Here is a 24,333-nt window from a genome sequence, read left to right as displayed (position 1 = left end):
TCTGTCCCGTTCTCATAAACATAGTATCTCAAGAACACCTTGAGGGATTTTCTTCAAGTTTGACACAAACATTCACTTGGACTCAGAAATGTCACGCTGATCCCACGTTCCTGTGAACATGATACATTAGGACTGCCTGTAGGTAATTACATCTGGCACAATTCACTTGCACACATGGAGGACCTGATTGGATGGTGGTCAATAGTCAAGGTCACTGTAACATCTCAAAGCACGTTAATTGGACTCTCAAATGAACTGATTAAATTTTGGTGGTCAAAGCCTGCGGTCACTGTGGCCCCATACATATATTGGCCTCTTGAATGTGATATCTCAAGACCACCTTGAGGGAATTTCTTTAACTTTTGTTCGGTTTCACTGAGACTCAAAGATTAAGTGATTCGATTTCAGTGGTCAAAGGTCATAAACAGGGACGTGCACAGACATGGAGGGAGGGTCATTAGAGACTAAATCTAATCTCCCGACCTGATATTTAGATTATTTATTCAATCATATTTGTTTGTCAAGGAAGCTGTGCACAGAAAGGTATGTAATATTCATTCAAAAAGAAATTGCACAGGTTGGCAGAGGCATACAACTATGTGATGTGTGAAGACTGTGACAACATTTGAGTCTCAGCAGTGTATAAGGTCATGTAAAGGTCATGTAAAGGCTGCTATTATGTCAAGAAATTAGGGTTGTTGGCGAAATTATTTGATTTTAGGTTACATCAGCTATTTTACACCTTGTCTCTCTTTGTTGTCCAATTCTTCTAGGTCCTCCTAGCTATGTGCCAGCTACAGCCTTCCTACAGAATGCTGGCCAGGCCCACTTGATCAGCCAGTGTGAGAGCCTTGAGGCAGAGTTAAGCTCCTTCCTGCAGCAACGCCGTGTGGCCCTTCGTGGCTGTCTGGAGCAGCTGCACAGCTATGCTACAGTGGCATTGTTGTACCCACGGGCTACTCTTTTGCGCCATCGGGTCAATCAGTGGAAGACCTGGTTAGAGGAACTACTGAGAGACATGACAGTGGAGCACTGCCAGCACATATATAGACAGTAAGGAACTGCAGCAGGTTTTCATCTGTGGTATAATACAGACGTTTTGCCCTGGCAATTTTTTTAAGCCTGTAGCTGGTGGGCCAGAACGGGATCAAAGGCTAAAACAAAAATGGTAATGTTTCTAAGGTGGAAAAATGTGGAATTGGTAACCAAATATGGGCCTTGAGATAACACCTAGACTAGTCAACCCCGATTTTATCAAAGGAGTTAATGGACCCAGATTATTTTCCAGCATCTATTTGATTTTGAGCTGACTTAAACTTTCTGTTTTGCCCTCATTCAGGTTTTGCTCAGCCATGTATTCATTGCTGAAAGACATTTGGTAATTGAGTGCAGAGTGTTATCATCATTTGGCTCAGCAGCAATATTCAGTTGAGTATCATCTGCCTAACAATGGAAACAAACATTGTGCACTCTGATGATGTTCCCCAGTGGCAGCATGTAAAGTGAGAATAATAGAGGTCCAAGGCTGTTTCTCAGAAATGTGATCTCCGATACTGAAATAGAACTTCCTCCCTTTAATGTACAATAAAGACGATTGATAATGATGTCGTGGTCAGTTATATCAAACATTGTCTCATGCTTGTTATGGTTTCCCATCTCCCTTTACAGATATGAGGTGTTGTTCGCGCCCCAGCCTCCTGCAGCCTCCTGCCAGTTTCTGTCCAATGTGGAGTTGACTTTGCAGCACCAAGTGGCTGACACCAATGAATGTGTGATTCACCAAGCAGAGCAACTGAAGGCTGAGGGCACAACTGCAACAGACTGTGAGGAGCAGCTACAGGAGATTGAAGACTGTATCACAGTCTTCCTTCGGGAGAATGGAGAGCCGGGCTCCCTCAGCTTGTCTGGAATCATCACCTCTGCCCTCTGCACACTCTGCAGGTAATACACATTTATCTACCCACATTTCACAATGCTGTACTCAGGCTAATGGAAAATAGAGTAGTGGTATGATGCTATTTTGAATTAAGTTTTAGTAATTACTGTATTTATAAAACTTTTATTTCCATAAGTACACCCAACGCAGCTCAGAGAGATGTCATCATGTTTTATCCTTTTTATAGGCGGAACCTGGTGATGGAGGGAGCAGCAGCCAGTGCTGGAGAGCAGCTGGTAGACCTGACATCTCGGGATGGGGCATGGTTTTTGGAGGAGCTCTGCAGTATGATTGGAAATGTCAGTGCCCTGATAACACTGCTACAACGCTGCCCACTCCTGCCCCATGACCTGGAGCTGCCTGCACCTTCCGCCACCACACAGGCTGTGTACCTGGCCAACGCTGTGTACACCTGCTTACAGGTAGGAGCAAACTAACAACATATTGGAATCAACTGGATAAATCAGAAGCAGCCCACCCTCTGGATAAAAATGAAAAATGTTTGGTAATTTAATGAAAGTTTTTATAGGTGTGCAAATATAATATCAAGTTCCATTGTAAGGAAGAAAGGAATTCCTGTCACTGATGTGTCTCTGTTCACTGCAGGAACTGAACACCAACTTCCATCAGATTATCTTTCCAGAGGCTCTGCACTGCATGATCAAAGGGGAGCCCACCCTGGAGTCCATGTTGGCAGAACTGGAGCAACTGGTTGAGCAGAGCTCCGATGGTCTTGGTCTGCAGGGTTTGATAGACAGTCTTCAGGCCACCACAGGCATAGGCCATGATGGGCACAACCACTGCTTCCACATCTCCAGGTAAATAGCCTCTATGATTGTGGATTTCTTCAAAGATTTGTATTGATTGGTTTTACTGAGTTTAAGCAAACAATGAAAGGATCAGTTTATTTCAACCTAATGTATTTTCCACTAATCAGGCTCTGTGGTTTGTGCTAACTTTGCCTTGTACAAAAGATTTTGGGTAAACTAGGACTCTCCCTGACCAAAAGTAAGCAGCTACCTGGAGTAACCATTAGGCTGACTTGCAGGGATTAAAGGGATAGTTCACAGAAAAATTTAAATTCACTCTTATCTACTCACCACTATGATGATGGAGGGGTGAGTGTAGTGCTTGAGTCCACAAAAAACCTTTGGAGTTTCAGGGATAAACAACATTGCAGCCAAATCCATTACAATTGCAGTAAATGGTGACCAAGTCTTCTAACGCAAAAAATACACAGAAGAAAATACATAACATGCCTCCATACGTCTCCTGTGGTGTCATCCAAGTGTCCTGAAGCCCCAACATTTATGTTCAACTCAAAACAGCTTCATTCAAACCGTGTTTTTAGTCTAAATGTCCACTGTTCTCCTCAGCCTGTAGCCACGTTCGCGCGCCCACACACCACACAAGCTTGTGCCTCTATGCTCTCCCCCAAGCAGCACGTGACAACATCAGCGATGCTACCAGAACTAGCAATGCTTATATATCCAGGGAAATAATCATCAGTTGGTGTTTATTGCTTTATTTATTAGACACACTTCTTGTAATCCCTCACATGAGGCATGTTTGAATGGCCTTTTTAACTGAATGTATATGTCAACATTTAACAGCTATTTCTCTTTTTCTAAGAGTCAGTTTTAGGGAGATGAAATAACTAATACAGGATGACAGTTTTGATAATGCCACAAAATGTCTTAATGTTAGAATCTACAGATCTACATTCTCTGCTCCCTGCATTATGAATTATTTCCCTCTCACAATCTGCTGTGGAGAGCAGCCCCGTGTGAAAAAAACACCAGTTCTCAATGTGCATTGTCGTTGTGTCTCGTTATATTCTAAATATAACCCAGCATTACATTGGATTTAAACAATGTTTTCCGTGAGTCATATGGATATAATAATGCAAGCGGGAAGTTACTAGGACCTAAAAAACCACAATAGCCACAATTTTTTTAGAATATACTGAATTGAAAGTGACATTAACCTTTGAAATGGTTTGTGCTCAGAATGTTGCGTGCTCAGTACTCTGAGCTGATCCAGCCTCGTAGTATGGATGGAGCAGGCCAGGAGACACCAAAGATGTCTGCGGGTCAAATGTTGTTGGTGGCCTTTGATGGCATGTTCACCCAGCTCGAGACTGCCTTTGGACAACTCACAGAGAAGGTAACACCCAAGTTTTTCTTCAGATGTATTAAATGTAGTAGCCTTTTCTTGAACGTGACTTGTATGATTTGTGAATAGATTTCCTATAAATATGACCTACTACAACAGCAAGCAGCTCAAAATATATGTAATGTTATGTTAATGGTTAAGGGTCATTCCATGTGAAATCTTCCAGGGCTTCCACTTTTTTCATTTTGCAGCAGTGGTAAACACTTTTTGGCCAGATCATCACAGATCTTCATGAAAGTGTTCATGCTGATTTGGTCATAAAAGAAACTCATGAACTCATCTCACAGTTAGATATGGGATAATGAAGTCTAGGTCGGACTGCAAATTTGAATGGCCATATCTCCTTTAGCACAGTGATTATTTGGAATTAATTTCCAAGTCCATATTTATATTAACAGTATACATTTTCACCAATCCTCATCTTATATTTTCAGCAAGAACTCCAGAAAGTTTGGTCTTTGGTTTGTGAGTCGTTGCTGAGATATCATCACCTATCTTAATAGGCATTGCAGCACTAATTCTTAAGAATATACATAATACAGGAGTTAGTGATCAGGGCATGGTCAGACACATGCAGAATACAAATGCACTACTTGTTGATTGAATCCCAGGTCACTGAATAGTATTTTCAAAGAAATGTGCCAAATATTGTTAATTTAAAAAAATTGAAAAAATGCCAATTTACAGTGAATGAGGGAGGCCATAATAACAAAATATAAGTGGAAGGGCATACAATAATAATAAGTTGGTAATGTTTTTTTTTTTTTTTTTAAAGGAAATGGAAAACTAGGTAAAAATGTAAAGGAGATCTCACCCCAATTTTCTCTGCTCCTCATTATTCTTAGCTGAGTTCTCTTGAGGTGCCATCAGCTTGGAGGAAGGTGGATGTTATGAGGGAGGCTCGTACCACACAACTCCACTTCTTTGATAGCCTGAATCAGCGGCAGCTGATGGAAGAGGTGTTCTTCCTCAAGAGACTGCAAACCATCCGGGATTTCTTCAGGCTGTGTTCCGCCTTTGCTCAGACTCTGTCTGGTAAGAGATCTTCATTGCCACATAAAAGTTAAGCCTTCAGGTTCAAGACGAACACATCAAGCAAGCTCACCAGAGCTGTGAAAGACATCTCAAAACAATACGTTAATATTAATGATCAGGCAACAGAATATGTATCACTATATTTCTGCTCTTCTAGACCAAAGTTTATAGGGCTGTTTGCAAGGCAGAGAATATGAAGCTGGGCCACTTTTCAGTCTGCTGTCTGACAAGTGTGTGACAAATCTCATATTTCTAGGTTCGTGTCCCTCAGCTGAGGACCTATTGCCTACAAATGGACCAGTAAGTTTGGGTAATCCACTCTACCAGCGTCCCAGTTCAACAGGCTCAGGTTTGGCAGTGGTGAGTGAGGAACAGATGACCCACCCAATCAAGGCCTTCACAGCGGAGTTTGTCCGGCAGATGCTCATGGGTCTACCAAGTCAAGCCCTCGGTCTGGCCCTGTGTAGCACCGTGTCTGCCCTTGGCCTAGACGTTGTCACGCAGGTGGAGGCAAAAGACTTTGGCACAGAGAGCATGGTATGACATGTGTGTGTGTCCTATCTACTTACAATTGTGTGTGTGTGTGTGTTGGCGCTTCGTGTCACCCTGTGGAGCAATGGAGAGGTAGCACATGCCACCATAAATGGAACTTAACCCATATTGTCCTTAATCAGTAATTTCACTCACTGGTTTCATGAAAAAGCTGCTGATAAATGCTATGTGTTCTTACCCATTCAGAATTGGGTTTAAGGCAAGTCCTATGGAAGTTAATCACTTGCCCCAGTGTTCCCAAAATAGTTTTTACATTTACACAAGTTTCTTCAAAACATAGTAGTACTGTAGAATGAAAGTATTATGATTACTGAAAGAATTATAAACCAGTAGGGGTGTGCGATTTGTATCGTCTACGATAATATCTTAATTGTTTTAACGATGTGAGAGCTCACGTTATTGAGTATTGGGCAGAGCCACACTGAGCATACGCCCCTCGCCACCAGCCCAGTGAGTGAGTGAGGCCAAGTGCCTCGCACGAGCTCCACAGGACGAGCCGCGGTGCGCAAAGCCCAGATACAGGCACACTTAGCGAGCCTGCCTGCCTGCCTTCTCATTCACAGTGTGTGTGCTTAGGTCTCTCAGCCTTATCCCTCTCTCTTTTTCCTTCCCTCCTTCCCACCCTCCCTCTAATTCTCATTCACCCACTCGTTCTGGACAAAGAGCCTGGTCTAATTATTGTTATCGCCAAAATCCCTGAAAAATATTTTTTTGTCAATATTGTACACCCCTACCTATCAGTATACAGTATATTTTGCCAGATTTGCTATTTTGGAAAGAACACCGACACTTTTACTCTTTGCGATCAGGTGTATAAAGAGCTCACTAGATATTAGTCTATGGTATGTTATCTTGTCTTGTGCTGGCTCTTCAGGTGTCTCTAGATGAGCTGTGTAAGAAGGCAGTGGAGCAGAACCTGGCCTCAGACCGAGTCTCCCAGCTGCTGCTGAACAGATCCACAGTACTGGCCTCCTCCTACAACACAGCTTGGAAAAAAGTGGACCTGCTGAGGAGATTAGATGCTAACCTGGAGGCTGCCAAGGCCAGCCTGCAGAGGAGCCAACTGCACATTGCCATGTTCCAGGTACACATACAAGTGTGTGTGGCTGCTGACGAGCCTCATTCACATTCTAATAAAAAACAAATTCAAAGGATAACATTTTACTTCCCCAACTCTGAAGGTATGACTTGTATTATGTAGAGCACTGACTGGATTATGCAATTTTTCCATTTCTTATCATGGATGGCCAACATTAATGTTCCACAGCATACATCTACAAACTCTGATTTAAAGTGTACTGTAGATAGCCAGCAACCAGAAACCTCCCACCTCAATGCCTACTTGAAGGCTATGGATTCATCCGTGGCTCATCTAATTGTGTTTTCACTCAACACATCATGATACAATTTTGAGATTCGTTTGCACCTTGGGTTAGTATTGATGGTCCAGCATGTCCTTAACATCATGGAATGACTTTTTTCTTCTTTCTATTTCCAGTGGCAGCATGAAGATGTTCTGAGCCCCAATAATCAGCCAATTAGTGTCAGCATTCCTCCCCGCTCTATCATCCTCAGCAATATGAAGAAGAAGCTGTACAAGCTCAGTCAGGATGAGGGAGCAACCCTCACCATTCAGGTCAGTGTTACACAAACCTGCCTCTAAATATCTCCTAAAACTTACAATTGTTTTATAAAATAATCTAAAACTTTTTCTGCAGACTGCAGCATGTTTTATTGTGTGAGTTTCGGGACACAGGCCCGGTTTTAGATAGACTTGCGTCATGAACTCCCCAAATTACCTCTCAGGTCATTTTTAAACATGCATCAAAAATAAAATGATTTGGATGCCTTTAATTTCTTATAAATTTTCTTTTTAGCTTACTGTTTTTTTTATTTACGTACACATACATGCTTTGGTACAAAATAGGGAGACAAGAAATATAAATGCATTGGACTGCCTGGAGTAACATGTTCTACTCAAGACCCAGACTTTCCTTCTAATATTCAACTCTCAGTGCTGATAGTCATGCTTTTCAAACATAGATATATATCATCATCACGATACCAATGTCTGCGATAGAAATATAAAAAGACTGCAAACCTCAGATAAACGGTGTTTCATGACCCGTGCATTCATACTCGGCGTTTCAGTATATTTTGCTGATCAGATGGAGCCCTGCTGCCCTAGATAATAAATTAAAGACATTCAGATCATTGACAGGGTTTTCCGTCAGTGAATCATTGTCGGAAGAAGAGAATTACAATAGAATAGAGAGAAAACAAAGAATTTGAGGGTGTGGCACAGCTCCGTCAAATCTTTCCCAGTGTTCTCCGACTAAATTCTACTGTGGAAACTTCTAGTGATCACGTTTGTCCTGAGTCAGATTCATCATTATCAGCAGTGTATTTTATAAAAGAATTATGAAGCCTATTAATGATCCCAAAACCAGAAGGAAAAGTAACAGTGACTCTTTCTCAGCCACAATATCAAAACTGATCCTCACTTAATGATCAATTCTTTTATTAATTAGTTTAATCTTCCTTCAGAGCAGTGCTCGCTCGCTCCCTCAGTCCCATAAGACTTAATACTGAATTTGGTTTTGTGAGAATCCAAGTACCTATGTCAAAACATATAGGTGTGCCAAATTTCAACTTCTGCATACTTGCATTCATGACTATTAATCATAACTCTACTATCATGCCATTTGGGATTCCATGTTTTTTTAATTATTTACACAGAATCTCCAGTGACTGTTCCAAGTTTTATGTATTGTAATCTCCCAGCAAATATAATTGCATATATAACTGCATATGACGATGAATAGACCAAGTTCACATGCATCAATCAATATGACATTTTAAATCCTGATAAGTGCTTGCTCCCATCCAAAACCTGTGTTTTCTTTGTTGCTGGTGTCCTCAGGAGAAGCTGGCATCTCTGGAGGCTAGCATTGAGCAACGTCTGAAATGGGCTGGTGGAGCCAACCCAGCACTAGCCCCTGTCCTGCAGGACTTTGAGATGACCATCAGGGAGAAACGTGGCATCGTGGCCAGAGAAAACCAGCGCACCAGCCAGGTACCACAGCTTACATGCTCATGACCGAGGGCCCTTTGACTGAAGTAGCTGAGCTCAGCCATGGCACCTGATTTATGACAAATGTAGAGAAAAAGACAAGTTTTCTTGCTGTCTGTTTCCAGGTCACCTTCCTGTGCTCAACCATCCTTAACTTTGAGGGCCTTAGGATTCGATCTCCCGAGGCCCTCAACATGGATGCAGCGCTGTTTGAGCTGCTAAAGCGCTGCCAACAAACCTGCTCCTATGCGGCCCAGTTTAGCAATGCAGTCTCTCCACTGGAGCTCCAACTACTACACAGACTGGTGGGTTGACCTCCTTCCTCACAGTTTAGAAGCATTTATTGTCAGCAAGTGCATTACAAGTTAGGTAAAACATTTGTGGATTAATAATATTTTAGATTTATTAAGATGACTCATTATATGTATAGAAGTCATTTGTCACATTCAGTCATTTCAGCACTTAATGCTCTGCTCCTTGCAATATTATAAAAGAAAAACAAAAACTCATCTTTTTGTCTATCATGCTGGAATTCTTATTGGCAAATTGAAAGTATTGCCATTTTACACCAGGCTTCCAGTCAGAGATCCGGTGTAGTTTTTTTATGTGTGATTATAAGTATCCAAAAATGTAAGTATGGTCTAACATGCACTTTATTATAAACAGTATAATAACAGTCTCAGAAAATGTCACAGTGTCATTTAATTCAGTAACTCACATATTGTTTATTTGGCTAGTTTTCAGTCCGCTCTACTGCCTCGTCTGGCATATTGCTGCATTTCACTCCTACAGATCACAAATTCGACAGGGTACCTTTTCAACTGTTTTTTTTACTCTCAATTACTAGAATCCCCCGCTGGACCTGCCCATAGGCAGTTCTGATTGGCTGAGCTGTGCCCAGAGGCAGCTGGAGGAGGAGCTGAGCGTTCAGCGGAGGACTCAGGAGGAGCGAGACCAGCAACTGGAGTCCTGCGGTGATGCACTGCAGCTCCTGATTGACTCCATTAAAACCATTCTGTCCAACCACAACCGCCAACTCGCCGATGTCAAACACCTGTTGAGAGCCATGGCTAAGGTAAACTCCTGTTTTACGTAAGAACTTTACCAACAAACATCAAAAAATGTGTTATGTGTTTGTTGTTGAGTCTGTATTTGCAATTAATTCATAATTAATCCGTTTTATATTTTTTAAAAATGGGGGTTCTGAACACTTATATCTGATGTGTTACGGTACATGCCTTTTTTTGATTCTCATGAGTTTCTTTCTCAGCCATGTTTTAGCTGTTACCTTCAGCAGTCTCCCCTGTGATACTTCTGTTGTACAGGACGAAGAGGCAGCATTGGCAGAAGGTGAAGAGGTGGCATATGAGGGCAGTGTGCGTCACTTCCTTTTGGAGTACAAAGCGTGGCAGGACAACATCCAGCTGGTCTTATTCACAGTGGTCCAGGCCAGCGGGCAGCCTCGCAACCAGGAGCAGCTTGAACTGCTGGAGGAGATCCCTGCTACCCTGAAGGAACTGCACTCCCAGAGCCAGAGGTACCGCCAGTCACTTATACGTGGACTCTCATATCAGACTTTTATTTCCCCTTAAATATTTTGTATTAATCCTCTGTGTGTGCATCCCTGTAGTGTGTATAACGGCTTGGTGGGCTTTGCTTCGCCACTGGTGACGGACAGAGACAGTGAATGCGCCAGTCCTGTTTCTGCAGCACAGACGAGCTTTGCAGCAGGTATGACATCACAGAAATATGCACATTTCACCCCACCCCCTCACACCCTTAACCCTGTGGTCTTGAAAGGTGGCTGTAAAGACACAACATCTCTCTTTTTAGTTAAGAACTGCCACTGGCTACAGGTACAAAGGATAGCAGTGGTGTTTTCACAAGAAATATAATAGTAAAAGTGACCTGAAGTAATTGAGCCACAGCAAGTCAAGATCAGCTGTGGAACTCAGTCTGCTGGATTCTGAAATACAACCACTGCCACCGCTGTTCACATGTTTATTTAAAGTTCAGTCAAGCTTGACTTAGCACACAAATCCGGAATGGTAGAACCGGTTGTCATTGCCATTTTTGCGAACATGCTGTCATTTTTTTATTTTAAAGTCAATGTTTATCATAAAATCAAAAATAATCTTTACTTCTGTTTGTGTGTGGCGAGTGTAACTTTAAATGATTTACTTAACTGTTGTTATTTTTTCATACACTGCATGTCAGCCACCTTCAAGGTCTGTTAAGCAAGAGACACAATCTTCAGACCCAATCTTACAACCTTTCAAAATAAAAGCTCTTAAATTTCGCTCGATATAAAGGATTGCGGCAGCGAAACAAAGGGTATGTTTGTTTTTACTGTGTACACAAATTGCTAAAGAGGAAGACACATTCAGCTCACTCCAGTGACTGCCTGCCACACGGCCCCGCCCCCGCTTACTGTGTGGCTCTGTTTGCCTGTTTATTAATATTGAACATATCCTGTGTCCAAATATCATTCCAAATTTACATGCTGATTGTGAAGCCAATAAGATGAACAGTTCTGGAGATATGCAGTCCATATACAGACAGACAGCAGAGAGATCAATGTGCAATGTAAAAACTCAGGGGGCATCTCACCACTACATGTATCTTTACCCTGCCCTACACCCTGATTGGCTGTAGTTGTCTCAAACACGTCAGCAACCTCCACGAGTTATCACATAATGATCAGCGACTTCCTATTAAACACCGATTTACCCCAATCTTGGGTTTTTGTCTGCAACTTCCAAAACTGGTCAGCTACTAGAAAATTGGACTGTGTGATCTAGGCTTTAAAACCCTTCCTCAGCAGAATAGACTTCATACAGCTGCAGTAGGTGTGTGTGTGTGTGTGTGTGTGTGTGGTTACTGCATTACTGCCTGATGTCCAGCTGCTGGATCGATCAAATTTCATCTCAACGTTTACTAATCAAGTAACACTATTATCTGTTGACACCATGTCATGTGCTTCAGCTGTTAGGTGCAGTGTGGTGAAGACCCAGCCAGACTCAATGTCCCAGAATGCACGTAAGGGTCTGCCACGCAACCTTGGAACCCCCACTGATACCCCACCCAGCACTCTGCTAATGAACTGCAGAGGCCTCAACCCCAGCCCCAAGAGAGCTGTACGAGACCCCAAAACAGGACGAGGTACTGATCTTCACTCTTTACACTGACTCTGCTCATTGGTCTGAGGTCATGTCCATTAATCCTATTTTTAACCTCGCCTGCTAAATACACGCAGGGCAAAACATCTTCAATAGCAAAAGTTATAAAGAAATACATTATTCATATGTATCACCTTCAGCATTTACCAGTAACCTTTGTGACCTTAAAATTATTTTTTTCACACTCACTAAGTATTTTGGGGCTACAGATGTTTGTTAGTGACAGTTGTGTATCACATATCAGTCTGTTGGAACAGAAGCAGTCTCTTTAATTTCATCTAGTACAGATGTTCCTGCTACATTTACTGAATTCTCGGATTTTAGACTTGAATTTGATTGAAGGTCTGTGCACTGCTGTGAAACCTATGGATGTCTGTGTTGCAGCTGTCCAGGAGAGGAACTCGTATGCAGTCAGTGTGTGGAAGAGAGTGAAAGCCAAGCTGGAAGGCAGAGACATCGATCCCAACAGGAGGATGAGCGCCACAGAGCAGGTTCACGCACACACTGACTCACATGGCATAACCCAAATCTGTTTCCGTCTTTAAATTAGAGAGAGAGTATATACAGACCAGGTCAGAGTCAAGTCATCGAATGAATGTCACGCACATTTGTTTGATCGGTGGTCCTGTTTTTTGGTTGCAGGTGGACTTTATCATCAAAGAAGCCACCAACATGGACAACCTGGCCCAGCTTTATGAGGGCTGGACTGCCTGGGTGTGAACGCTGTAGTGCTTCATGTCTTTGGTCCAGCGAAGGCTTGGAGATCCACCAGAGTCCAGCGGGTCTGGGGTGTTGGAACAGCAGCACCAGGCCACACTGGGGGGAGGAAATGGGAAGTGGATGCTTAGTCTGCCATCCCAAACTCCTGGGCACCCTAACTGGGGCAGCGACCTCGTAGCACTGCTGCAACCACACTCCCCCAACCATCGGCGATCGGGCTAACACAACGCTTAGTGGGCCTGCGGCCCCACTCTTCTTTCTGGGGTTTGACAGAGCGAAGCAGTGCTGAATGGGGGAGGGGGCAAGGAGGGAAAAGGCCTTCTTACCCTCGACTTGGAGATACCTTCCCCCCCTCACCTGCATAGCTCACTATCAAGTTGTACCCATAAACATCACTGCATCCTGTTGAGCCAATCACACACCACCTGAGGGCAGGATGAAGCAGGAAGTGAGTGGTTTCCCTCTGAAGCACACAGCTGACACGCTGTGGGTGGGACTTTACCGGGACTGAAGCTCAGATGGATGGGGCATTTAGATGGCCACACTTGATTTTCTCTTATCTTTTCATCTACGGCGTTGGGATTCTGATTGATCAGTGTGTGATACAGTTGGGTAAGAATGATGAGAATGTAGGTTGAACAGCATTCCCAAGGCTACACGGGAACCCACCTGAAATCAGCAGAAATTTAAGTAGAAAACAGTAATCAATTGATTGAACAGTGAAGACTCTGACACATCTCCGAAGTGTTGTCACATGTCACCGATTAAATGATGAAGTGGAATTGTTTTCTCAGGAGGATTATTTGAACTCTTGGTGAAAGAGAAACAACGTTTCTGGATGGCTCATCCGTGAGTGTAGATGGGACACGTAAAAGGTGAAGAACCTTTGTATGACTCTTTCTTCAGTATGCATCTTTGGTCTTTTGTGCTTTGTAACTATCTTCAGTCATCTTTAGACCTGTAGTAGACTTCAGCCTTCTTTCACTTGACTGTCAAAATCTGTTGCTGACCTCATGTATTCACTCCCCACCCCTAATGCTTGCATTTTAGTAACCTTGACTTTCTAATTTTACATTTTTAGTGGGAGATATTATGTTTTTGGTGATGGTGCGAATTGTTAATTCTTAAAGCTTTTAGTGAATTTTGTTGGATGCCAAATAAAAATGGAGCTGAGAAGAGATGACTTATTTAGCAAGACTCTTAAGATTGACTTCCTTACACAACCTGCATGAATGTGGTGTTACAGCAGACCAGCTTCTTGTGGTCAGTCATGGGTGGAAGGGTTGCAGCTGCCTACATACTAAGGACAGTGCATTCATGCATAGATGGCTCTGGTCCGGCACATAATTTGCTCCCTACTCTGTGACATGGAGAGACATTTATGTCCAGATACACGGCCTTTTATTTGTCTTTAAACTGTCAAAAACCAACTCTTGAGTGTTGTGACACAATGAATTTGATTTCAGTAAGAGAAGATGTGTAACGTCTGTTTCCTTGAAGAAGTGGTGCTGGGAGGATATTCAGTATAAGAAAGCGCTATCTTTAATTTATCCAAGCAAATTTCATTTATAGCACTTGGTCAACATTGGAACTACTTGGGTTAAAAACACTGAGGGGGAAAATGTTTTGATTTTCCCAAAACTAAAGGACACTTACAGTACCCTGCTATCTCTTACATTAGATCTTCTAGTAGAGTTTTATTTAAAATACATGTTTTGAGATTGTATTGAATAAAATAATACTCACCTGCCACCACTTACCTCACCTCTTATGAAGAGACAGAAAAATATTTCAAGGAAGGAGTTACATTAGTTTAGAGCTCCGTTTGCCACGACTCCGTTTTCTCCTCCACAGCTGGGACTGACAGCAATCACGGTAGACACAAGGGGGACACAGTGAACCAGATGAAGTGTTAATACGCTTGATAGGGTCAGTTCAATAAATGGTTAACGACCAATCAAGTTGGTTATTAAGCCAGATGTTAGTTATTAAACCACATGTTAAATAAAATGATAGTTAAAGGGTTTGGGTCTGCACTCCCCAGGCAGTGTGTTTAACACGACCACAGTCCACTGGTTGGGGAATGTTAACACAATTTAGACAAACTAATTAGTATCTGCAATAATGAGAATCAATGTGCGTCTTTTTTTAAATGGTGACACCAGAGTGTATCAGACAAACCTAACACCTGGTCATAAAGGAATGCATGTGGGCATGATAAAAAGTTTATCCAATGATGTTTCAGATGATACACACAAATTTCAACAATCACAAATGCTAAAAAGCAGGAAGCAGCGAGTATGTATGGGGACAAAGAATTTTTAGAAAGTGACGACATGGGAACCGCAAGAAAAGGATAAGGTACTGTACTGAGTTTCTTACTTAATTTCCAAATGACATTGTCAGGTGCATTAGGATAGGACATGTTTTTGTCACTGCGCTCTCTGAGAGTACAGTTTTTTTGGGGGTTTTTTTTGTAGTTCCTCACTCTTGTTGAGGGTTAAGAACAGAGGATGTCACACCTTGTTAAAGCCCTATGAGACAAATTGTGATTTGTGAATATGGACAAATAAAATATGATTGATTGATTGCAAAAGTCAATCAATCTCAAAAGAAAGAATAACTCCCCTTGCATTTAAACTCATTTGTCAGAGCACAGAAATGGATGCAATCCCTGTTTATCTGGGTGGGCTACTTGACGTACTAATAGCTTTGATAGCTCCATCCTCAGAGCATCTTTTTAGTGACAAGTCACAGAAGCTGGAAATGAAAGAGATGTGCTCCCAGATCCCATCATAGTCCAAAGGCATGTAGACATGTGCAAGACCCTTGCTGTCTTTACTGTATCTGAATCAGGACAAACTGATGGCAAGTGGGATCACACGTACTGTAAGTACCGTTCTAGTTGCGTCACGTAAGTTTACTACTTTGTAAGTATGTTCACATGAACCTTTTTAAGGTGGGGGCTGCCAGGTGACAAAAGATATCAGCGCCGTGCAACTACCTGGAGAAACTGGACCTTCATGGGGCAGAAGTTTCCCACTGTACAGATGGGAGGGATCCAATATTTCCATCCTTAAGGGAACAACTGCCAAAGCCTTCACAGCTGTAATGTGCGATGAATATTGAATTTACATTCAATTGATATTGGTGTTTAATGACTGTGACGAATAGAATTGCACTGATAATTGAAATTAAAACCTTCACATACAGAAGTGCAAAACCTACTCTGGAAACTTATCGTTGGCTTCTGTAAGATGTACAGACTGCAAATGCCTCTAAACAGTGTTTGAGGCCAGATCATACCTGTGCTATGGATTTTTTAATAGTTACAATTGTTCCTGGCTAACCTCAACTTCTACTGGAGCTGAGTTGCTGCAACCAGGCAGTCAGGCTTTATTTTATTTACTTATTTGTTATTTTGTTTAGCTTTTTCAAATATCCAAAGCAAGATGACAGACAATATAAATCTTAATGTTTGACGATCGTTCATTCCATCGACACAGAGGACAAACAAGCTGTGTCACTTCCGTGTTCTGTTAGTCTGGTAATGATGATGTGTGCAACTTTACTTCCCTAAGCATACACAAGTTGTGTTTGACCCTCATGTTATCCAATTTACTAACATCATTTAGCCCTGGGGTCAATTAGACTTTTGCACTTTTATCCTCCAGCAACTAATCATAGTCAAAATTGTCACCAATGGTTCAGGTGCTTTGTTTCTTTCCAGGTAAACCAGTTGCTCCAGCAAATTCTCCCTTTTTTTGCGACAAAAGAAGACAACAGCTGCTCTTTTGGGAAGCTGTTACCTTCTGATCTAGAGGGGAGTTCCCGGCATAACAACATTAAGATTACAGGTATCCCACAGGGCAAAGAGAAAGGACGGGCAACCTTTATCTCCAACCTAATTTGGAGATCTTCATTTTTAGCTTGACTCAGGGCCTACATTCACTCAGTGATTGCAGCGCCCCAATCACAGCACTGAAACACAGCTGAACTTTGGTTCAACTAGTGAGCTGAAAATCATTCATGGAGGATAAGTCAGTGAGTTCTGAGCTGACCCTGTTGAATACAACACAATTGCAACACATAATTAAATAAAACATTTAGTTCACCTTCCCAATTGAGACTTTAAGACAGTCATACATATTGCAGGACAGAATCCACCGAGCATAGTAAATGACTACTATGTTCTCCTCAGTGAGTGTATCCATAGAGTTCTCTTCATTCCCAAACAGTAATGTGTGTGGCTGACTGATAGCTCAACTGAACTGACTGGATCGTTTCAGTTTCTTCACCCAAATAATTCATTCTTTTTTAACAAAATATCTCCGAACAGCAGGAGTGAGAGTGACGTCTGTCTGCACTCACAAACAAAACATCACCACCTTGGCGGTAACGTGCGGACGTTCAGCCATGAGCTGCAACGTTAATGAGGTTAATGGGAAAGAGATGAGGACTGTGTCTTAGCTTTGACGCTGACACGGCCCTCCTGCCCACAACTGGAACATTACACAGCATTAAAACAGTTTTCTGTCACCTTGAATTACTATTTTGTGAACCCACACTGAATCAGAGTGACAGCCACAAAGCCTGCAATCATCAGGATTTGGTCTAACCTTCATCTTGTGTAAACTGAGCAGGGCAGCAACTCCTGTGAAAAACACGACTTGCTGCCGATGGCCTCCAGCAGGTTAATGATTACACACCCTGCATTATAACAGAGAGACAGACAGTGAGCCCCTCAGTCTTTGAGCGTTTGGATGAACAGCAATGTCAGGACAGCGAGTGTGTGTGTCGGACTTTGAGGAGGAAGCTAAAAAAGTTCTTCCCAAAGCTGTGTATGACTACTACCGCTCAGGAGCTGATGAACAAAACACACTGGCTGACAATGTTGCTGCCTTCAAGAGGTACACACACACACACACACACACACACACGCACATACGCAGATAGTTTATTACTTTTTTTAGTATGTTAGCAATCACACTTTTATCATTATTTATCTTGTATTATTTTTGTGTCCATATACAATATCTATATGAGTCTAACTTAATGCTATTTCCTATAATAATATATATATAGACACAGTATTGAGCCTAAAATATTGAAAACAATTATATCTGCTATTGTAGCTTTTATGCTCGCAAGAATACTGTTAGGTGTGGCAGGATATCGTTTTGTTTTGCTCACCAAACTAATGGATGCCATAAGTAGATCTCTGTGTATATAAATATATTTATGTAGGGGCATGACCACAATGCTTATTCTCCTCTTTTCTATTTTGTGCAAGTGTGTAAATGTGTAAAGTCCTCAAACTGATCTGTGTGTACATTGAACTCTTTGTTTGTGTGTATGTGTGAGTGTGTGAGCTCTGTTTTCTTATCACTCACTGTTTAAGCAAGTATCCAAAATCAAATCAGTTCTGTCTCTCCCTGACTTAGAAAAGCTCATACAGGCCTTTGTCTTTTCCCGTCTGGACTATTGCACTTTATAGATTCCTTACTTAGTGAAACCTCAGTAACCCGTTTGCAGCTCGTTCAAAACGCTGCTGCTCATATTTGAACTAAAACAAACCGTAGGTCTCTCATCACGGCAATCCTTGCATCCCTTCACTGGTGGACAGTTAAACTTAGGATTGATGTCAGTTAACTGTTCCTAGGTCAGGGCTACTCAGAGTCTGGAACTCCCTGCCTGAAGAGATCAGGCTCATCAACTCACTAACGAACTTTAAATTACGTTTATTTATAGGGAAGCGTTTTGAACATGTGATTTGTAACACTGGTGCGTGCGTTCAGGTGGTATCTTGTCCCTCGGGTGTTGAGGGACGTGTCTGTGGTGGACCTGTCTGTCTCCATGCTGGGCCAGAGGCTCAGCATGCCTCTTTGTGTGGCAGCCACAGCAATGCAGAGGATGGCTCATCCTGAAGGGGAGACAGCTACAGCAAGAGGTACACACACTGTAGAGTGTTCTCCACCAAATGTGTCCATATGTCTTCCATAAACCCGCTGCCACCCCATTTAGCCACTCCGAAATAAATCATTAACATCAGAAATATTATGTATCTACCCAGCATGCCGAGCAGTGGGAACAGGGATGATGCTGAGCTCATGGGCCACCTCTACCATAGAGGAAGTGATGTCAGCAATGACGACCTCGTCGAGTGGAGGGGGGGTCCTGTGGCTGCAACTTTATATCTATAAAGACAGAGAGCTCACACTTTCATTGGTACGCCGTGCAGAGGAGGTGGGCTACAAGGCCATCTTTGTTACCGTGGATACGCCATACCTCGGGAGAAGATGGGACGACATGCGCAACCACTTTCAACTGCCCCCACACCTGAAGTAGGAGTCACACAATAGCAATTGAAATTCTCCAATTCCACCATAGAGACTGCAGTGTGTGTCTGTGTGTGTCTGTGTGTGTCTGTGTGTGTAGTATGTCTAACTTTTCAACAGCCTCCCTGGCATTCTCTGAGGGAAACTATGGCAATGACAGTGGTTTGGCTGTTTATGTTGCAAAAGCAATCGACCCCACCCTCTGTTGGGACGACATTACCTGGCTGAAGAAACATACAACGCTACCTGTGATTGTGAAAGGAATTTTGAATGGTAACCCCCCCCCCAAAAAAGTCAAACACACACACAGTTACTCCATTGTGCTATGACAGTTATCTATGTTATTAATTTCCATTTGTTTTTACAGCTGAGACAAATGCTGAGAAAAACAAAGTTAAAGTTATTTAAATGATCTGTGAATATATTAGAATGTAATCCACAATCCTCAGCTTGTTTTCCACAATCTTTTTGAGGTTGTTTTCTGATCGTGGTAGAGATGAGCTTGTTCAGCCGTTTCTGTGTGTGGTAGGTGAGGATGCTGTCAAGGCTGTGAACTACGGTGTCAGTGGCGTCCTGGTATCCAATCACGGAGCTCGACAACTGGATGGGGTTCCTGCCACGGTCTGTCTTATTCTTTTCGAAATGATCAGAGTCTTAGCCAGTATGACATCTAAATTAGTCCTATTTAGATTTGTCCTAGCTGAACTGTGGTCTCTTAAAAGACTTGTGTTATTCAATATATTTCTTACTGTCAACAAATCCCATGAAAACAGCCGCTTCAACAATGTTAGTGCATCTCTCACTGCTGAGCTTGGAAGTCAGGGCAATATTTTTTCAACTCAAATAAATTCAACTGCATTGAATTGAAAATAAATTTCAATAAATAAGTTTCTCTTTTTCCCAACGTATTATTAAACTTATTTGTAACAGTTACATCCTTGAGTAGTGTTGTTTCACATTGCTGCTTTTAATGAGATTACTGTTTTTGAACTGCCCATCCAAAAAATTAACCATGTATGTCTGTTCAGTCATGATTAAAAATTCTTGTTTTCACTTTATACTTTTCCTTCTATTTTTCCAACTTTTCTCTTCCCGGTCAGAATGCTTCACGGATTTGATTAGAATCAAATGAGATGATTTACAATGAAACCAGTTGGTTTATGGGTTTTCCTGGGCTTCTGAACCAGAGCTGTAATGGCTGGAAAAGCTGTGTGAGGCAAAGAGCGCTGTCCAGATCTTTTCGGCGCCATTTAGATTCAACTTAAATAACAAATGAACTGCAAATTCCCTGATTTAGTTGGCAGCCCTAACTGTAAAATGCTCATCTGCACACACAGCTCTATCTCTCTCATAGGGAATGAGGGATGGCTGAGAGGGGATGGCAGACTTATTAAAGGGGATGTCCTCCCCCTTCATCCATCTAGAAATCAGCTACTGAATATAACCAAAGTACACGTATATGTACTTTATGTGACACGATACATGTTTTTGTGTGCGTAGCTTGATGTGTTAGACGAGGTGGTAAAGGCTGTGCAGGGTCGCTGCGATGTCTACATGGATGGAGGAGTGAGGCGCGGGACAGACATCCTTAAGGCCTTAGCACTGGGAGCAAAGGCCGTCTTCATTGGTCGACCAGTGCTGTGGGGCCTCGCTTGTCAGGTGAAGCACAACATTTATCTACTGACTCATTAGCCTCAATCATTAGGGGGTCTCGAGGCCCTGTTCAGACCTCTTATTAACATCTGTCCTGAGAGAGTTTGTCATCTCAGACCTGGTGTGATGTCTCCACATGCATCTTCAGTGACCGCTCGCGATCAGATCTCTATAAAAATTAACATGTATGTCATTGTTTTTCACATTAACCAAAAGGTGATGTATTTTAACCACGTGGAATATACAGACATGGTCCGTGTATGTGTATATATATGTTGGTGAGAGACAGTGCCTAGCTTTACGATGAAATTCAGATTTACTTATTTGAAAGGACGGAAAATCAGTGGTGGTCATTGTTGTGAGATAGTTCAGCTCGAGGGTCAAAAAAGTGGAAGGCAGGCAATATTGGTTATGTTTCAACTGATGTCCTTTTGAAAGAGCAATTAGGTGATTTGAATGATCTTATTAAATTAAGGTTAGAAGATTGTGTTTGCAGGAAAAATACTGTGCCGAGAGGAGAGGAGAGGTGAAGCTGTGTTGCCAGCAGTGTGTGCCTTTTGTTTGTTTGTTAGTTTAATTGTCTTATCTTTGGCGAGCACACTAAATAAAACTACTCACAGCACGAAGTCTGCTGAGTCTTCCTGCCTACCATCCTTTTTTGACTATCCCACATCTATTAATGAATTTCTTCAAATGGCCCCTCATAGAAAAAGTGCTGCCCATAGATGCGCTGTATGAATGTGTGTGAATGGGTGGATAACTCTTCTGTAAAGTGCTTTAAGTGGCCATCAAGACTATAAAAGTGCTGTTTACAGAGCATTTGTCATTAATTAAGCAGTGACCACAGATAAGTCAAGTTATAGGAAACACTGTGGGGACTGTAAAAAATACTTTGGTTCATTGTGAAACTGCATTTACACCTGTACTTAGACCACTTGAGCTTGGTCCTCTTAGAATGGATGTTAATACCTGGTCTGAACAGAGCCTTACTAGCAAAAATGATTTGAATTAGTTCTTGTATTTGAGTGTCCAAACTGAAAAATTACATTTGCTTTTTGAAATTCCCTATCAATATATTTCAACCCTAATTATTTAATTATTTGGACTTCAAATTTTGGTCATAAACATGATCAACAACAAATGCCAAAGTTGGCTCCAACAGAAAAATTGTAACAATAAAAAAACTCTATCTACATACACTTTACAAAATGACACTCTAGGATTAACATGTTAATTGTGCATGTGTGGGTCTGTGAATTTGCGCCTAGGGGGAAAAGGGAGTGACTGAGGTCCTTGAACTTCTAAAGGAGGAGCTGCGACTTGCTATGGCACTGTCAGGTAACACACACACACACACACACACACACACACACACACACACACACACACACACACACACACACACACACACACACACACACACACACACACACACACACACACACACACACCCAACAAGTCTTAAACTGACCTGTAACAAAGTGCCTGTCTGCCTGTCTGTCTGTGCGCGTGTGTGTAGGTTGTCGCTCTGTATCTGAGGTGAGCAGGTCCCTGGTCAGGAGACAGGATTTTACCTCCAGGATGTGAAAGAAGAATCTATGGTTGGACTTACAGGACAAAGCATCATATGTACAGGTTTTCACTTTGACCTGTTCCTATGATAATATCCGGGGTGGTGTCATGTTAAGTTGTGAACTTCATGAAACCTTACCTACTTCATCTGTCCCTTTAGAGAAACAGAAGGTCTTATTAAAAATTATGTTTGATGTGACTAATGAGCTTTGCAGTGTATTTAATGATATTGTTCTCATTCTCTTTCATCTTATACCACCACTACTACTATTACTAGTACTACTACTACTACTACTACTACTACTCCCTAAAAATACTAGAACATTTCTAGTTCATTTCATCTAAATTGTATGAATTGTAGTTTTCTTTACCACAGAAAAGGTCCTTTATATTAAAATACTTTATATTTACATGGAGGGGACCCTCTCTATGGAGGCCGCCATGTTTTGTACATTAGTCCAGACTGAACAAACTAAACACCTTTTGAGTTTTTATGACAACTGAAGCTACCACAGGTTCTTTTTCATGTTTGGAAGGAGAGGAGGTGGTGAGGGGTGTTCAGCTGCAACATGCAACTACACACTAGATATCACTAAATTCTACACACTGTACCTTTAAATAACAATATGAGATGAAATGGCAACACCATAAATACTTTAACTCCTGAAGCACTGTCTGGTTGAGAGGCCCAATATAAATTTGAGTTACATGATATTGTGATGACGAGATTTGTATTCCTGAACAAATAATAATAATACACACACAGGAATTACTAGAAGTACAGAGCGTTGGACGGGATAAGATGATGTTTGATGTGAGATTTGAACAAGGCAAAAGAGTATGTTTGTGTTGTCTGTTAATAATTCTCTCAATTACCAAACCAGCCAACAACTGATGAATAATTACTTACTAATACATACAATACATTATACAAATAGGAGTTCAATCTGGGAGGGTGACACTAACATCATGGAATTTAGTGAGGAAGAAAAAGGAGGGAAGTGAGTGGGGAGAGGTGGCAGGAGGTGGTTAAACCATTAAGCCATGTAGGAGAAAAAAGGAGCTAGTGCAAGTTGAACTGACAGTGAGAGGAGAGAGAAAAGGAACCGAAGGCAGATTTGCATAATCTAGTGGTGAGATTTGATGGAGAGACAAGCAATTTAATGAAGCTAATAAAACTCATTACATTTAATAGGATGCCACTCAAAAATGGAGAAGAAAATGATAAGTGTTGGAAAAATCAAAGTAGCCAAAGTAGGGGCTAAGAATAATTTACCTCCTGCACCGATAACTTCTGGAAGACCTCTCAGTCACTATTCATTTTTCAGTTGAAAAGACTAAAGTAGTGTTCTTCACAGAGAAAGGATTAGAGGAAATACTTTGAAGCTGTATGGAAACAATCGAGGGATGGTTGAATCATTTAGATTCTTAGGAGTATCTCTCTCATCTCAATTAAACTTTCAGAATCAAAGGGAATGGGTATTGCATGGAAGGAAATGTATGAAGAGTGGCAGCAGCACCGGGATCATAGATATTAGGGAGACATATCTATTCTATGCCATATAAAGTGGGTATTGGGGGAAACAGGGAGGAAACAGGAGAGCGGATGTGATAATGACTAGACTCAGCAGCCAGAATGGGACGCTCCACGTCATAGGGAAACATCCAACAGGCCTCTGTGAACACTGTCAGGTACAGAATCAGAAGTACTTTATAAATCCCCGTAGGGAAATTCAAACGTTACAGAGCCCCTGAGAAAGAGGTGAAAGAGCAAAAGCAGGTATAAACATAGCAATATAAAAATCAAGTAAGGCTGAAAGAAATAAAAGATAAACATATGTAGAAATAAAGACCGGGTATGTATAGATTTACATTTGTGCATGATAACCAGCAGCCGTAGAGCATCTAGTCAAGTCAACTTTATGATCAATAATGCCATATGTGCAGGACATACAGAGAATTGAAATAGCGTTTCCCTCTTATCCCCGGTGCAAACAGCATTCAACATGAAATATAAAATATCAAAAATACAAGTCATTCAAAGATAGAAACAGGCAGTGGCAAATGTAGACCATATCAAGAGTATACATATGGCAGATA

At 41.7% G+C, this 24,333-nt stretch overlaps 2 protein-coding genes across 5 annotated transcripts in view; both read left to right on the top strand.

The window, feature by feature from the left end:
- smg1 (SMG1 nonsense mediated mRNA decay associated PI3K related kinase) overlaps positions 1-13,850 on the top strand; it is a 70,010-nt gene extending 56,160 nt beyond the window's left edge. For 3 of the 4 annotated variants that reach the window (XM_069524943.1, XM_069524941.1, XM_069524942.1), the window contains exons 48-64: positions 774-1,053; positions 1,669-1,941; positions 2,124-2,358; positions 2,543-2,754; positions 3,946-4,102; positions 4,957-5,146; positions 5,403-5,683; positions 6,573-6,782; positions 7,197-7,334; positions 8,622-8,774; positions 8,897-9,076; positions 9,619-9,846; positions 10,097-10,308; positions 10,402-10,502; positions 11,757-11,933; positions 12,335-12,441; positions 12,593-13,850. In XM_069524943.1, coding sequence (XP_069381044.1) covers positions 774-1,053; positions 1,669-1,941; positions 2,124-2,358; positions 2,543-2,754; positions 3,946-4,102; positions 4,957-5,146; positions 5,403-5,683; positions 6,573-6,782; positions 7,197-7,334; positions 8,622-8,774; positions 8,897-9,076; positions 9,619-9,846; positions 10,097-10,308; positions 10,402-10,502; positions 11,757-11,933; positions 12,335-12,441; positions 12,593-12,670 — 3,212 coding nt within the window. In that variant the 3' untranslated portion in view covers positions 12,671-13,850. The remainder of the gene's footprint in view (positions 1-773; positions 1,054-1,668; positions 1,942-2,123; positions 2,359-2,542; positions 2,755-3,945; positions 4,103-4,956; positions 5,147-5,402; positions 5,684-6,572; positions 6,783-7,196; positions 7,335-8,621; positions 8,775-8,896; positions 9,077-9,618; positions 9,847-10,096; positions 10,309-10,401; positions 10,503-11,756; positions 11,934-12,334; positions 12,442-12,592) is intronic. The other variant, XM_069524944.1, reaches the window with a different exon arrangement.
- A 3,558-nt stretch (positions 13,851-17,408) lies between these two features.
- On the top strand, positions 17,409-22,432 carry hao1 (hydroxyacid oxidase (glycolate oxidase) 1). Its single transcript, XM_020102950.2, has 8 exons — positions 17,409-17,580; positions 18,469-18,620; positions 18,744-19,014; positions 19,109-19,281; positions 19,538-19,629; positions 20,509-20,667; positions 21,930-21,999; positions 22,181-22,432. The coding sequence occupies exons 1-8, from the start codon at positions 17,444-17,446 to the stop codon at positions 22,246-22,248; spliced, it is 1,122 nt and encodes a 373-aa protein (XP_019958509.1). The 5' UTR covers positions 17,409-17,443; the 3' UTR covers positions 22,249-22,432.
- Positions 22,433-24,333: the final 1,901 nt, after the last annotated feature.

Source organism: Paralichthys olivaceus, chromosome 5 (assembly GCF_024713975.1).
Source record: "Paralichthys olivaceus isolate ysfri-2021 chromosome 5, ASM2471397v2, whole genome shotgun sequence".
NCBI classification, from domain to species: Eukaryota; Metazoa; Chordata; class Actinopteri; order Pleuronectiformes; family Paralichthyidae; genus Paralichthys; species Paralichthys olivaceus.
The sequence above is the reverse complement of the archived record's forward strand: the minus strand, read 5'-3'. Positions and strand labels throughout refer to the sequence as shown.